The sequence below is a fragment of the Carlito syrichta genome, unplaced genomic scaffold (assembly GCF_000164805.1).
Source record: "Carlito syrichta isolate Samal-C Ts95f unplaced genomic scaffold, Tarsius_syrichta-2.0.1 Scaffold316143, whole genome shotgun sequence".
In the NCBI taxonomy this organism is placed as follows: domain Eukaryota; kingdom Metazoa; phylum Chordata; class Mammalia; order Primates; family Tarsiidae; genus Carlito; species Carlito syrichta.
Genome location: NW_007260239.1, coordinates 84,713 through 101,113, shown reverse-complemented (window position 1 = coordinate 101,113; position 16,401 = coordinate 84,713). Strand labels below are relative to the sequence as shown.

Sequence of the window (16,401 nt, the reverse complement as noted above, 5' to 3'; positions counted from 1 at the left end):
ACTCCAGTCTGGGCGACCGAGTGAGACTCCAACTCAAAAAAAACAAAAAACAAAAAAAAACAAAAAGAATAGATACACAACTTATTATAATCAAATTCTGGGGTGTTTTTTGGGTCCCTTCTTGTACAGTAAGTCCTTGAGGAGTGGGATATGGAGGAGACACTTCATAGGCACAGATGTCCCGGTTTGGACAATAAATGACAATATGTCATGACTTAGCCAAAAGAGAAAGTGAAATGATCTGTGTAGGACAACTTAACCAAAGAAAGACAGCTACAATCCCCCAGGGGGATAAGAAAGGTAAAATCTCCCAGGGTCAGATGAACACCAGGACTCTACCTAGACTCCTTAGTAGTGATAACAGATGACAGTTGATTGGCTGCGAGCCAGTTCCAGGCTTCCGCTTGTGCTGCTTCTCCTCCAAACTGCAATTTGATGCATCTGCAATGAAAAGGGTCCACACCGGTAAAGTAAATGCTAAAATGTATTACCTTATTTTGCTGCTAAAACTGGAGAGATAAGATGGAAAATTTAGCTCTAGTCTATAGCTGAATTCACCACTGGAGTATTGGTCTTCTCTCTGCTCAAAGCCACAAAACTGGCTGACTCACAAGGACATCAATTAAGTGTTGAGAGAATTTACTTCCAGGGGGAAAAATGGTGAAAAATTAAAAAATATTTCCAACTCACAAACTTTTTGACTAATAGTTAGGTATAAGGTAACTTCAATGCGACACAGTTGTGAATAATGCTTAGAAGGGACCACAGATGTCCTAAAGAACTGAAGAGAGCTTATGCCTTGTTAGAAATAAACACCATTTTTAAACCCAAGTTCTCTACTCTTGATTTCTCAAGAGAAGCTATAAATCAAGTTTTGGTTTGTTTTTTGAGTTGGAGTCTCAATCTGTTGCCCTGTTTGGAGCGCAGTGGCATGTTTACAGTCACCGTGGCTTTGACCTGTGATCCTTCTGCGTCAGCCTTCCAAGTAGCTGGTATCATAGGTGTGCGCCACCACACCCAGCTAAATTTTTAACTTATTATAGAGATGAGGTCTCTCTCTTTTTGTTTTTTGGAGTAGGAGTCTCACTCTGTTGCCCAGGCTGGAGTGCAGGGCATACTCACAGTGCATGTCCTGCTGGGCTAAGGTGATCCTTCCGCCTCAGCCTTCCAAGTAGCTGGAACCATGGGTGCACACCACACCCAGTTAATGCTTTGATTTATTGTAAATCACCAAGTTTTGATCTATTGGTCTCACCAAGTTGCCCAGGCTAGACTCAAACCTCTGCCTCACAAAGTACAGGGATTAAAGGTGTGAGCTATGGTGCCTGGCAAGATTTTTTTTTAAAAAAGCAAAATCACAAGCCACTAAATACAATTAAAAAACAAAACAGCCAGGCTCGGTGGCTGAGCCTGTAATCCCGCGCCTTTGGGAGGCTGAGGTGAGTGGACTGCCTGAGCCCGCGGGTTCAAGACCCACCTGGGCAGCAAGTCCTCATCTCTACAATAAATCAAAAAATCAGCCAGGCATGGTAGCGCATGCCTGTAATTCCAGCTACTTGGAAGGCTGAGGCGGAAGGATCGCCGGAGCCCAGCAGGTTGAGGCTGCGGTGGCCAGGAGCGGCCACTGCACTCCAATCTGGGTGACAGAGTGAGACTCCAACTCAAAAACAAAACAAAACAAAACATTACATCAATTATGCAACATACTTCATATATTCATTTACTTTAGAGACAGGGTCTCGCTCTATCTAAGCTGGTTTCAAACTCCTGGCCAGAAGTGATCCTCCTGCCTTGGCCTTCCAAAGTGCTGGAGATTACAGGTATGAGTCACTGTGCCCAGGTTTAAAACACTTTAAACCACAAATGGGTTACAGACTTGTGACCACTACTTCACACTAAGCAACAGGATCATATATTTGCATTGGAAAGTTAAGAGTACAGAAAGATAATTTGATACATACTTGAAGGCAAGTCCCTCAAAGACTGGCGTTAAGGGAAGCTTAAAAGTCTGACAGAGTGATATGGCAGTGTCAAAGAGGCCAGCCTGAACCAAGAGAGTGACCATCTCCTCTGCTGATGAACTTCCTGCGGAAATAGAAAAAGGCTACTTAGTTCACAAGAGTATATGCAAATAAGACAAAGACTTTGCTTTGTTGATGAGTATCTGAGTAACAATCTTACTCTTTATACCCATCTAGCATATGCTGTACATTGTCTGGAACTAAAATGTGCTATTGGTACTGACAAGTGAGAGGCTTTAGCTCCTGAAATCCTACCTGCAACTGCAACTACTGATGGATCGTGCTTAGCCAAAGTGAGGCGGATATGAGCCAAGGAACACTCTTTCTCCACATCTTCCAGTTCCAGGATTTCAATTTGTCGATTTGCTGTAAACCAAAGAAAACTACTGTCAATTCCCAAAGTATAAAGGACGTGTCTATTAGATTAACTCAACCATGTCAATTTCCACTAAATGTTAAGTAACATTCAATTTCGTTTCCAAAGGCATGAAGAAAACAGGAAACTCAATAAAAGCTAACTTAGCTGGGTTCGGTGACAGCCTGTAATCCCGCGCCTTTGGGAGGCTGAGGTGAGTGGATTGCCTGAGCCCACGGGTTTGAGACCCGCCTGGACGGCGAGACCTCATCTCTACAATAAATAATAATAAAAAAAAAATCAGCTGGGTGTGGTAGCGCACCTGTAATTCCAGCTACTCAGAAGGCTGAGGCGGAAGGATCGCCGGAGCCCAGCAGGTCGAGGCTGCGGTGGCCGGGAGCGGCCACTGCACACCAGAGTCTGGGCGACAGAGTGAGACTGCAACTCAAAAAAAAAAAAAAAAATTAAGCAACATCTCTGCTTTACAAGTAAGAGCTGAGTCAAATCAAAGTACTCTAATAACAGTAATGCAGCTAAGGAGAGGCTTACGAGGTGCTTTACATGCAATTTCATATAATTCTCACAACTGTGAAATACTATCATCACTCTTTTTTTTTTGAGTCAGGTCTCACTCTTCCCCAGGCTGGAGTGCAGTAGCATAATCACAGCCCCCTGCAGCCTTGACCTGCTGGGCTCAGGTGATCCTTCTGCCTCAGTCTTCTAAGTAGTTTTGATTTATTGTAGAGACAAGGTCTTGCCATGTTCCCCAGGCTCGTCTCAAACTTCTAGGCTCAGGAAATCCTCTTACCTCAGCCTACCAGGGTGCTGGGATTACAGGTGTGAGCCACCGTACCCGGTCTGTGAAATACTATCATCTCTAACAGTAAGAAAGAAACATGACCAAAGTGATAGAGGTAAAATTAAAACAGGAGTGTCCAAATTTAGAACCCATGCTCTTTATGGAAGGACATCATACCTTTCTTGTTATATCAAAGAAACCTGATGAAAAAGTTTGGAACTGAGCTGATTTTTTTTTTTTTGAGTGGGGGTCTCACTCCGTCACCCAGCTGGAGTGCAGTGGCATGCTCACAGCCACCCCAGCATTGACCTGCTAAGCTCCGGCGATCCTTCCTCCTCAGTCTTCCAAGTAGCTAGACCTACAGGTGTGTGCTACCACGCCCGGCTAATTTTTGATTTATTGTAGAGACGAGGTCTCACCAAGTTGCCTGGGCTAGTCTCGAGCCTGAGGCTCAGGCAATACACTCGCCTTGGCCTTCCAAAGTGCTGGGATTATAGGCTGAGCCAACAAGCCCGGCAGGAACTGAGCTGATTTAAATACAACATGCAATAAAAACACTCTTTTTTTGTCTTTTTCTAAAACTCGCTATATTGCCTAGGCTGGTCTTGATCAACTGGACTCAAGCAATCCTCTTGCCTCGGCCTCCCAAAGGGTTGGAATTACAGGTGTGAGCCACTTCGTCCAGTCTACACTCTCTTTTTAAAGCATCTGCATTACTCATACTGCCATACAACATTTTCAAAGGACTACCAACCTTCAGCAGATTAGAATACTGGAAAAAATGAAAAGAAACTTGACAATATTTTTACAACAATGTGCCTACTATATATACATACTATATAGCAACATTACTGAATATATTATGTGACAATATACTATATATGTATGGTACAACTACCGTCTATATGACATATACAGTTAACCTTGGACAATAATGCACCATTGAAAATCTGAGTTTGACTTCTGACTCCCAACAACTTAACCACTAATAGCCTACTGTTGGCTAGAAGCCTTAATAACATATACAGCTAATGAACACACATTTTATATGTTATATGTATCATATACTGTACTCTTTTTATTTTTTAAAGTTAGAGTCTTACTCTGTCAACCAGGCTGGAGTGTAGTGGCACAATCATGGCTCATCACAGCCTTGACTTCCTGGGCTTAGGTTTTCTTCCACTTCAGCCTCTCAAGTAGATGGGACTACAGGCACATGCCACCACACCTGGCTAATTTTTAAAAAATTTTTGTAAAGATGATGTCTTGCTATGTAGATTAGGCTCATCTCCAACTCTTGGGCTCAAGCAATTTCCAGCCTTGGCCTTCCAAAGTGCTGGGATTACAGGCATGAGTCACTGTGTCCAGCCTATACACTATAAAGTAAGTTAGAGAAAATAAAATGCTATCAAGAGCCAGGCTCGGTGGCTCAGCCTGTAATCCCGCGCCTTTGGGAGGCTGAGGTGAGTGGATTGCCTGAGCCTGAGAGTTCGAGACCCGCCTGGGCAGGCAAGACCTCATCTCTACAATAAAATTAAAAAAAAAAAATTAGCTGGGCGTGGTAGCGTGCGCCTGTAATTCCAGCTACTCGGAAGGCCGAGGTGGAAGGATCGCTGGAGCCAGCAGGTCGAGGCTGTGGTGGCTGGGAGCGGCCACTGCACTCCAGTCTGGGTGACAGAGTGAGACTCCAACTCAAAAAACAAACAAACAAACAAAAATGCTATCAAGAAAAAAAAACTATATATATATATATATATATTTGAGTCAGAGTCACACTCTGTTGCCTAGGCTGAAGTGCAGTGATCACAGCTCACTGTAGCCTCTACCACCTGGAGTAATGAAATCCTTCCACCTCAGCTTCCTGACTAGCTAGGAATACAGGCATGTGCCACCATGCCTGGCTAATATTTTGTAAAGATGAAGTCTTGCTATGTTGCCTAGGCTGGCTTTGACTCCTGGGCTCAAGCAATCCTCCCACCTTGACCTTCCAAAGTGCTAGGATTACAGACATGAGACATTGCACCTGGCCTAGGAAATCTTAGGATAAACTATATTTACAATTTTTAGTGGGTCACAGTGGCTCATACCTATAATTCCGGTCCTTTGGGAGGCAGAGGTGAGAGGATAGCCTGAGCCCAAAGGTCTAAGACCAGCCTGGGCAACATGGCAAGTCCTTGTTCCTACAATTAAAAAAGAAAGAAAGAAAAAATCTGGATGTGGTGGCACACACCTGTGGTTCCAGTTATTTATAGAAGGTTGAGGTGGAAGGATCACCTGAACATAGCAGGTTGAGGGTGTGGTGGTTATGAGCATGCTACTATACTTCAGCCTGGGTGACAAAGCAAGACTCTGACTCAAAAAAACAAACAAAAAAACACACTACATACCACACACACACACACACACACACACACACACACACACACACGAGTCCAGCCATCCTACAAATATTTTATGCATTCATGACATACCTAACTTCTTAATTTTTCCACTATTTCCATGCTATGTGGTTTATCTATGAGTTTTCTCAAGTTTCTGCAAATCTCCACAAAATTTCCAGTATGTTTATTGAAAAAATTCTGTGTATAAGTGCACCCTTGCAGGGTCAAATCTGTTGTTCAAAGGTCAACTGTAACATATAACCTACGTAACTATATATCTCTATCTAATGTAATATAACAATGTAACTATCATAATATGACAATATGACTACTGTCCAGCAAAGAATCCCAGTGAGACTCCCAACTCACTTGGGACAGCTGTGCATTCTCCATCATGATTCCTCTTAGGCGATGCTCCAGGTCGATCATACTGGTAAAACAAAACAAGTGACTTAACTGTGAAAATTAATATTTTATTTCAGTATCATTAACTGTAATTCACAGCCTTCATTTTTAAATTCTCTCAACAGAAATTATTTTTATTTTAGCCAACACAGGCGTTCTTACAAAGGAACTGTAACTATCAGACAAAGAAAGAAGTTGTTTGCCAAGTTACTAACTTAACTATATAATATGTTACTGGGTCTAAGACATTGATTTGACCTCCATATAATTCATTTGACTTTCCCTGGTTCCAGAGTTTTATTTTCTACCCATTACCCTGGGTAACAGTCTTGAAAATGCAGGAATTATATAGAAGTAGCTAGGTGTTATGTGACCCATCAGCATCTTAGGAAAAACTCAAAGTGTGTGTCCTTTAAAACATTAACTGTCAACCGAATAAACAAACATGATAGAAATAAAAGCAGTTACCATTTATTGAGCACTTTTTTTGTGGGCCAGGCACTGTTACTGTTCTAAAAAAATCTATTTAAATAACCTCCTTTAATACCAAAGCAGTCTTATAAGGTAGCTATTATCATCCCTATTTTATGTGAGAGAATAACTGAACAACAAAAGATTAAGAAACCTGTCTGGGCCGGGCTTGGTGGCTCAGCCTGTAATCTCGCGCTTTGGGAGGCTGAGGTGAGTGAATTGCCTGAGCTCGCGGGTTCAAGACCTGCCTGGGCAACTTGGCGAGATCTCATCTCTACAATAAAACAAAAAAATTAGCCGGGCGTGGCAGTGTGTGCCTATAGTTCCAGCTATTTGGAAGGCTGAGGCGGAAGGATCGTCGGAGCCCAGCAGGTCGAGGCTGCGGTGGCTGGGCGGCCACTGCACTCCAGTCTGGACGACAGAGTGAGACTCCAACTCAAAAAAAAAAAAAAAAAGGAAAAAAAGAAAAAGAAACCTGTCTGAAGTCAGCCAGGTATGTCTAACTCCAAAACTACTCTGCAACATTTCTTCCTACAGTTATTCTAAACTTGGGAGCTAAAGCAGTAGTAACATGTAACAATTGAGTTGCTGCAAAAAAAGACTAAGTTCACAATATTCCAGTAGAAACTGTAGAAAGAAGATATAGTAGAAATGAAGTAAAGTGATATAAAAATGTTGAAAGAACCAAGAAAGATTAAATGACCCCAGAATTCCAGGATGGAAACTTTTCATACCACTGCACCAGATGCTGGCTGCACAATCCATGCATATTCTGGACGAATAAGTCGTAAACAGTTAAGAGCAGCCAGATAACAGTTGCCTTGTTTCTCAAGTCCCCGGAGAGTTCGAACTTCTCTGCCAAGACGCATTCCATATTCAAACATCACTGTGCCAGCTAGGAGGAGGAGGAGGAGGAGGAAGAGGGAAGTTATTGCTTAGTGGGTATAAAGCTCCAGTTTTGAAAGATGAAGAGTTATGGAGATGGTTTACATAAATTCCGAATGTACTGAGCACTACTGAACCAAACACTTAAAATCGGCTTAAGATAGTACATTTTATGTTATGTGTATTTTACCACATTTTTTAAAAAATGAAAAATGTAGCCGGGCTCGGTGGCACCTTGGGAAGCTGAGGTGAGTGGATTGCCTGAGCCCACGGGTTCGAGACCCGCCTGGGCAGGTGAGATCTCATCTCTACAATAAATCAAAAAATCAGCCGGGCGTGGTAGTACGCGCCTGTAATTCCAGCTACTCAGAAGGCTGAGGCGGAAGGATCGCCGGAGCCCAGCAGGTCGAGGCTGCAGTGGCTGGAAGCAGCCAGAAGCAACCACTGCACTCCAGTCTGGGCGACAGAGTGAGACTCCAACTCAAAAAAAAAAAAAAAAAAGGAAAACGTTATTTTTGACATTTAGATACTACATTCCCATACCAAGTGCAGAAGACTAGTTTAGAGAACTAGTCTCACCCACAATGTCATCTATCCCTGCCCAAGATCACGAGATCAAGAGATGTTTGAGTGCTCAGCTCAAGAATGCACTTATTTTCATTATACTTTAGTTGCACAGGTTAAACAAAATACTGAAAAATACACTGTTCAGGGACAGTATGGAATTCCAGAAACTAAACAGCATTTAAAATTTCTCTTTCAGTTTTTAAACAAAACTATTTTTCATTTCAACAAATATTTTTTGAGCACTGCTATATGAGACAATGTGTAAAATAAAAGAACAGCCTTGCTCCAGAAAGACCTGAATATTATTAACCTTGCTAAACTGGTCCTAATCAGGTTGATATAATAGGTTACTGTGAAAGCAGACACTGAGAGATCTTTAATAGTCTATATTTTCCTTTCCATAGGATTTGAGAAAAAAAAAAAAAGAATATGCAAACATGTTTTACTATTAGGAATGTTAAGAACATCTCTATAAAACAACTCCGTTTATTCTTTCCAATGAAAGGCAGCAAGAAACCTAATGAAAATTATCTGAGTGCAAATGATATAAAAATGTTAGACATTCTAAAGGGGAACCACAGTGGTTACTTTGTAAAATATAATTCTAAAACAAACCCATAGTCCCTTCATTTTGGCTGTTCTGACAAAGACTTCATTGATCATACAAATCCAAATTAAGATACATTCTACAAAAATGATGCTTCAAAAATAACAACATCACAAAGGCAAAGTGAGGTTAAAAGAAGTGTTTCAGATTAAAGGAGACTGCAGACACATGATGACTAAATGCAATGTGCATTCTGGATCTGGAATGAGGGGGGTATGGGAAGTGTGTGCTATACCCAACATTATTATGACAACTAGCAAAATCTGAATATGAACAGCACATTAGATAATAGCATTTCAGTAGGGTGTGGTGGCTCATACTTGTAATCCTAGCATTTTGGGAGCCAGAGGCAAGAGGATTGCCTAAGTCCAGAGGTTCAAGATCAGCCTGGGTAACTTGGCGAGACCTCATCTCAACGATAAAAAAATTAGCCAGGCATGCTGACGCGTGCCTGTGGTCCCAGCTACTTGGAAAGTTAGGCAGAAGGATCGTCTGAACCCAGCAGGTTGAGGCTGTGGTGGCTGTGAGTGTGCCACAGCACTCCAGCCTGGGCAACAGAGTGAGATTCCTACTTAAAAAATAAAAATAAAAAAAAGATAATAGCATTTCATTTAAAATTTAATCACTAAACTAATTAAATTTTCTTAATTTGGTAATTATATTGAGGCTATATAAGAGTATGCCCTTAGGAGAAATATCTGAAGTATTTATGCTTTAACAGTCATGATGTCTTTTACTCTCATAAGAATCAGCACAAACAAAAGTAAATAAATATGTAGAGTGAGAGAAACAGAGGAAGGAAGAGAAGTGAGAAACAGTGGGAAGAGAAGAGAGATAATAAAACAATGTGGCAAAATATTAACAATTGATGAATTTAGGTGAAGGGCAAGTATTCATGGCATGAATGATTTAACTTTTCTATAGACTTGAAAAGTTTTTAAACCAACAAGTTGAAGGAAGGAAAAAATAATTCACCATGATATCATCAGATGATTTCTAAATTTTCTTCCTCTGTTTAAGGATTTTGCATTAAATTGAAGAAATCTGACAGTCTAACCATAGCTAATAAGGAATATCATCTATTATATTCATTTGACCTAAGCATATTTAAATAGTGAAGTTTGCTTTAAAAACTGTAACAAAGGAGAAGGCCAATGGGGGAAAAAGCACAGAAACACAAAACCAGTCACAAAAATTTGAGGCATCTCTAGAAAAAAAGTTAAAATTTCCTTTCTTTTCTTTCTTTTTTTTTTTTTGAGTTGGAGTCTCACTCTGTTGCCCAAGCTGGAGTATAGTAGCACACTCATGGCTACCACAAACTCAACCTGCTGGGCACAGGCGACCCTTTCACCCTGGCCTTCTAAGTAACGGAACTATAGGCGTGAGCCACCACACTAGGCTACTTTTTAAATTTTATTGTAGAGACGAGGTCTCACCAAGTTGCCCAGGCTAGTCACGAGCCCCTGGACACAGGCAATTCTCTTCCCTTGGCCTTTCAAAGTGCTGGCATTACAGGCGTGATTTCCTTTATACTTTATACCTGGTTTAAGATTTCCTTTATACTGGACAGAAGAGGTACATAGATGACTTCTCAATGGAAATGCCTTGGAATGGGAATATGGGCATATCTTCAAGTCTAACAAGTAATCTTCAAAAGGGTTACACTAATCTACTTAAACACATACACAAAACTACATTAAGTCCAACACTCATGTATTTTTGTAAAATATAATTAAACTCAAAAAGGTTGTCTCCAACAGATATTGTCTGGCACAACTGCTCACCCTTGCGGTAATTGTGGCGATAGATATGGAAGGCATAGAGAAGTTCATAGTAATTGTGAGTCATGAGGTCCACAGCTCTAGCACGTGATTCAATTATTCCCACAACCTAATGAAGGGAAAGCAATCAGATGTCAAAGTTAGTAGCAAGCATGGCAAACACCACAGATGTTTCTAGCCAACAGTGGATAATGAACATTACCTCATTATGCAGATTCACATAGGGAAACTCTACAAGGTCCTCTAGCTGTGAGCGTTCACAAAGAATTACCACCAGCTGCCGTAAACAATCTAACTGCCTGGAAGGAAAGAAAGAGGAGAGTAAACTGCCTTGGCAGGTTAACGGGGCCTGATAAATTGTCTTCTCTGAAAAAAAAACTGTGAGATTACCTGCTGGCATCAGGAATTTGGGTTAAGGCTTCATATGCTTGGCAATTGTGACCCAAATCCAAATGATGTTTGAAAATGCATGTTCTTAAAGTAGCCTAAGTATCAAATGTAGATCAAATATCAAAAAAGAGCAATATAAACTAAAATGCCACATTCACAACAAACCACAAGGAAAACAATCAAATTATAGCCCATACCTGACTTTTCCAATCATCACCAGCTTCAGTTACTGCTGATGTAGCCAACTGAATAACCAGTTCAGGCAAACCAATGACATCTAATAGACGCAAAACCTAAGAAGAAATAAAATAAATTTCCATTAAAATTAATATAGTAGTGTACTCCATTTTGAATTGCAGTTTTAAATTCATTAGAAAAATAACTAAGTAAGAGAAGATTTAAATTGAAGGTGTTGACAAGAAGATGGACAGGATTATTTGGTTAGTATTTAAGATTTTTCATTTAGATTCTTCTCTTATGCACGGGCTTGCTGTAAAATCTTTCTACTTGTTTTCCCAAATATTACCACTGAATAATAGGTCTCTAGATACAAATAAATTTTGATTACTAATGTTAGGTTGGAACAGAGATAGGTGAAATATAATAGAAAATTCTAACATGTTCTCTACAGCAGTGGTTGCCAATCTTTTTTTTTTTTTCTTGAGTTGGAGTCTCACTCTGTCGCCCAGACTGGAGTGCAGTGGCTGCTCCCGGCCACCGCAGCCTCGACCTGCTGGGCTTCAGTGATCCTTCCTCCTCAGCCATCCAAGTAGCTGCAACTACAGGTGCGCGCTACCACACCCAGCTAATTTTTTGATTTATTGTGGAGAGGAGGTCTCACCAAGTAGGCCAGGCGGGTCAGGAACCCGCAGGATCAGGCAATCCACTCACCTCAGCCTCCCATAGTTCTGGGATTACAGGCTGAGCCACCGAGCCCGGCTGACATAAGGCATTTTTATCACAACACAGAATGGTGATTGTCAAGCTTTTTTAGCTATTCACCTTAATAACATATGCCTGAGCCCAGGAATTTGAGATCAGCCTGGGCAACAAGTTGAGACCCTTGTCTCTACAATAAATCAAAAAAATAGCCAGGCGTGGTAGCGCACACCTGTAGTTCCAGCTACTTGGAAGGCTGAGGTGGAAAGATCGCCTGAGCCTAGTAGGCTGAGGTTGCAGTGGCTGTGATCATGTCACTGTACTATAGCCTGGGTGACAGAGTGAGACTCTGACTCAAAACAAACCCCCCAAAATCCAAAAAACAACAACAAAAAACTGCGTATGTCCCCAAACATGCACATATATTTACTTATCTTATATACATATGTATTCTCTAATACATATGAGGTAGTCAAGATGTAAATTTATAAGTAATGAATTAGAAATAAAGTGAAAAGTTTTAAAATTATTTTTTATTTATTATTACTTTTATTTCTTTATTAACAGTACAAGAATTTCTCTTTTGAGTCAGTGTCTCACTCTGTCGCCCAGGCTGGAGTGCAGTGGCACGCTCACTGCCACCGCCACCTCAACCTGTTGGGTTCGGGTGATCCTTCTGCCTCAGCCTTCCAAGTAGCTGGAACTACAGGCATGTGCCACCATGCCTGGCTAATTTTTTGATTTAGTGTAGATGTGGTCTTGCCACGTTGCCCAGGCTGGTCTCAAACTCATGGGCTCAAGCAATCCTCTTGCCTCTGTCTTCCAAAGTGCTGGGATGACAGGTGTGAGACACTGCGCCTTGCCTTTGTTGGCTTTAAGATTATACTTTTTTTTCTTACTGAGTTGGAGTATCATTCTGCTGTCCAAGATGAAGTACAGTGGTACGATCATTGTTCACCGCAGCTTTGACCTCCTGAGTTCAGGTGATCTATCCATCTCAGCCTATGGAGAAGCTGGGACTACAGGTATACACCACTATGCTTAGCTAATTTTTTTTTTTTTTTTTTTTTTTTTTGTAGAGATGAGGTCTTGCTAAGTTGCCAAGTCTGGTCTCAAACTCCTGGGCTCAAGTAATTCTCTTGCCTTGGCCTCCCAAAGTGCTGGGATTATAGGCATGAGCTATTGTGCCAAGCTGGTTTTAAGGTTACACTTTTTACTGAAGTATATATTTAGGAACGTACACAGATCATAAGTACATAGTTGGCCGAATGTTTACAAAGTAAACAAACATGTCCACGTTACTAACACCCAGATTAAAAGTTATATAAAAATTTATACAAATAAGAAATTAAACTGGGCTCGGTGGCTCAGACTGTAATCTCAGAACTTTGGGAGACCGAGGCGGATGGATTGCCTGAGCCTGTGGGTTTGAGACCAGTCCAGGCAACTTGGAGAGAGCTCATCTCTACAATAAATAAAAAATTAGCCTGGTATGGTAGCGCACGTCTGCAGTTCTGGCTACTTGGAAGGCTGAGGCGGAAGGATTGCCAGAGGCCAGCAGGTTGACGCTGAGGTGGCCATGAGGGTGCCACAGAACTCTAGCCTGGGTGATAGAGTGAGACTCCAACTCAAAAAAAAAAAAAAAAAAAAAGAAATTAAAAAAAAAGAAAAAAGAAAAAGAGTTATATACCAGCAGTTCAAAGTCCCCTCTGGACTCCTTCTAGCCAATACTTCCCAAATAAACTAACCTGTCAAGTTTTTAACTTTATGGAAACAGATTCCTATAGTATGCAGTTTCGTGTATGTGTGCCTTCTTTTCCTTAATGCATTTATTAGACTGATTTATATTATAACATGTAGCAATTATTCATTTAATTGTGTTGTATTTCACTGAAAGACTATACCACAATTCATCGATCCAATAATGAACACTTTGGTAGTTTCTAATACATTTATGTATTGCATACATAAAGACCTTTCAGTCAATGATGGATTGTATACATGATGGTGGTCCTATAAAATTATAATAAAGCTGAAAAATTCCTATCGCCTAATGACACTGCAGCCATTGTAACCACATATTACTTACATGTTTATGGTGATGCTGATTTAAACAAACCTACCACACTGACAGCTGTGTAAGAGTATAGGACATACGATTATTTATAGTACATAATACTTAATAATAAATGGCTATGTTACTGGTTTATGTATTTCCTACACTATACTTTTTATTGCTTTTTTAAGAGTAGACTCCTGGCCGGGCTTGGTGGCTCAGCCTGTAATCCCAGCACTTTGGGAGGCCGAGGTGAGTGGATTGCCTGAGCCCGCTGGTTCGAGACCTGCCTGGGCAACTTGGTGAGACCTCATCTCTACAATAAATCAAAAAATGAGCCGGGTGTGGTAGCGCATGCCTATAGTTCCAACTACCTGGAAGGCTGAGGCGGAAGGATCGCCAGAGCCCAGCGGGTCGAGGCTGCGGTGGCCGGGAGCGGCCACTGCACTCCAGTCTGGGTGACAGAGTGAGACTCCAACTCAAAAAAAAAAAAAAAAAAAAAAGAGTATACTCCTTCTATTTATGAAAGTAGCCTCAAAGGGCGTTGTGGTTCACGTCTGTAATCCTAGAACTTTGGGAAGCCAAGTCCAGGAGTTTGAAACTAGACTTGGCAACATAGTGAGACTTTGTCTCTACAAAAAATCAAAAAATTAGCTGGGTGTGGTGGTATGTGCCTATACTTGGGAGGCTGAGGCAGACTGCCTGAGTCTAGGGTGTTGAGACTGTGGTGAGCTGTGATTGTGTCACTGAACTCCAGCCTGGGTGACAGAATGAGACTCCAACTAAAAAAAAAAAGTTTCAGGTAGGTCCTTCAGGAGGTTTTTAGGAAGAAGGCACTGTTATTATAGGTGATGACAGCTCCATGAATGCTACTGTTCCTGACCTTTCAGTGTGGTAAGATGTGAAGGTGAAAAACATGATACTTATGATCCAGACCCTGTTTAGGCCTAGGCTCATGTGTGTGTTTGTGCCTTAGTCTCTAACAAAAAATGTTTAAAAAGTAAAAAAGTGAAAATAAACAATTTTAAAAATAGAAAAAAGCTTAGAGAATAAGAATATAAAGAAAATATTTTTGTACAGCTATACAATGTCCTTGTGCTTTAAGCTAAGTGTTACTTCAAAGAAGTAAAAAAACAATAAAAGTTCCAATAAGCTAAGGTAGTTTTCGATAGAGGAAAAAAAAATTTTTTTTTTTTTGGGTTGGAGTCTGTGCACTCTGTCACCCAGGCTGGAGTGCAGTAGCATATTCATGGCCACTGCAGCCTCTACCTGCTGGGCTCAGGTGATTCTTCCACCTCAGAGTCCCAAATAACTAGAACTACAGGCACGCGTCACCATGCCTAGCTGTTTTTAAAAATTTAGTGTAGAGATGGTACACCTGTTTTGGGCAGCTTGCAGGACTGGAAGTTGCTCTGAGTGAGGCAGTGAGTTAGTGATGAGTAAATTTGAAGGCCTATGACAGTGCTTTACACTATTGTAGACTTTACAAACATTGTACATTTAGGCTGCACTAAATGTGTTATTTAAAATTTTTCTTGGCCAGGCACAGTGGCTCAAGCCTGTAATCCGAGTACTTTGGGAGGCTGAGGTAAGAGGATTGCCTGAGTTCAGGGGTTTGAGACAAGCCTGGACAACTTGGTAAGACTCATCTCTACAATAAATCAAAAAATTAGCCAAGTGTGGTAGAATGTGCCCGTAGTTCCAGCTACTTGGAAGGTTGAGGTGGGAGGATCACCTGAGCCCAGTAGGTCAAGGCTGTGGTGGCCGTAAGCATGCTACTACACTCCAACCTGGGTGACAGAGTGAGACTCTAACTCAAAAAAGTTTCTTTAATTTATCTAGGCAAATCTATTATTCTTTTCATTTGGAAGTTTGGGGAACAATAAAATTTTTATGGCATTTTTCTCTAATAACAGCAAAGTATTTCGGTTCTATTTTTACAGTGATATAAAAAGGGCCAAATCATGAAATAATGTACCTTGTCATAATACTGTAGCTTGGGGGTAGACACAATCTCCCCATCCTCTGAACGGATCAAACGATCCAAGAATTCCTCTTTACCTACTTCAGATGCTGCCTGACAGAAACATTCCAGAGCCTGGAGACATAAAAAGAAAGCAAAGTGACTTATAATAGATTATTCCAATTACAGGTGCTATAAATCAGGGGTTCACATGCTAAAGAAAGCCAAAAACAGAAACAAAATTATTTAAGGCAGTCTACTATATTGACAATTTCTGCGACATCTAAATTTCATCTGATGCACTACTTAGTATATTTTTTAAAAATTACCTTACTTTTAATGAAAATGCTACTAATTAAAAATTAAACCAGGTGAGTAGATTGCCTGAATCTGCGGGTTCGAGACCCGACTGGGCAGCGAGACCTCATCTCTGCAATAAATCAAAAAATCAGCCGGGCGTGGTAGCGCATGCCTGTAGTTCCGGCTACTTGGAAGGCTGAGGCGGAAGGATCGCCGGAGCCCAGCGGGTTGAGGCTGCGGTGGCCGGGAGCAGCCACTGCACTCCGGTCTGGGTGACAGAGTGAGACTCCAACTCAAAAAAAAAAAAAAAAAGAAAAAATTTAAACCAAGCCGAGCTCGGTGGCTCAGCCTGTAATCCCATGCTTTGGGAGGCTGAGGTGAGTGAATTGCCTGAGCCCGCGGGTTTGAGACCCGTCTGGGCAAATTGGAGAGACCTCATCTCTACAATAAATCAAAAACTTAGCGGGGCGTGGTAGCATGCGCCTGTAGTTCCAGCTACTTGGAAGGCTGAGGCAGAAGGATCGCCGGAGCCCAGCAGGTC

General features: G+C 41.2%; 1 protein-coding gene across 1 annotated transcript in view; it reads right to left on the bottom strand.

Moving 5' to 3' along the window:
• The window catches only part of NUP160 (nucleoporin 160), a 75,809-nt gene that overhangs the window by 10,902 nt on the left and 48,506 nt on the right, over nt 1-16,401 (bottom strand). The window contains exons 23-32 of the mRNA XM_008073779.2: nt 15,576-15,695; nt 10,860-10,955; nt 10,663-10,757; nt 10,475-10,571; nt 10,276-10,381; nt 7,167-7,327; nt 5,926-5,986; nt 2,277-2,387; nt 1,962-2,085; nt 340-441 (exon numbers count right to left, since the gene is read on the bottom strand). Of these exons, the coding sequence (XP_008071970.1) occupies nt 340-441; nt 1,962-2,085; nt 2,277-2,387; nt 5,926-5,986; nt 7,167-7,327; nt 10,276-10,381; nt 10,475-10,571; nt 10,663-10,757; nt 10,860-10,955; nt 15,576-15,695 (1,073 nt within the window). The remainder of the gene's footprint in view (nt 1-339; nt 442-1,961; nt 2,086-2,276; nt 2,388-5,925; nt 5,987-7,166; nt 7,328-10,275; nt 10,382-10,474; nt 10,572-10,662; nt 10,758-10,859; nt 10,956-15,575; nt 15,696-16,401) is intronic.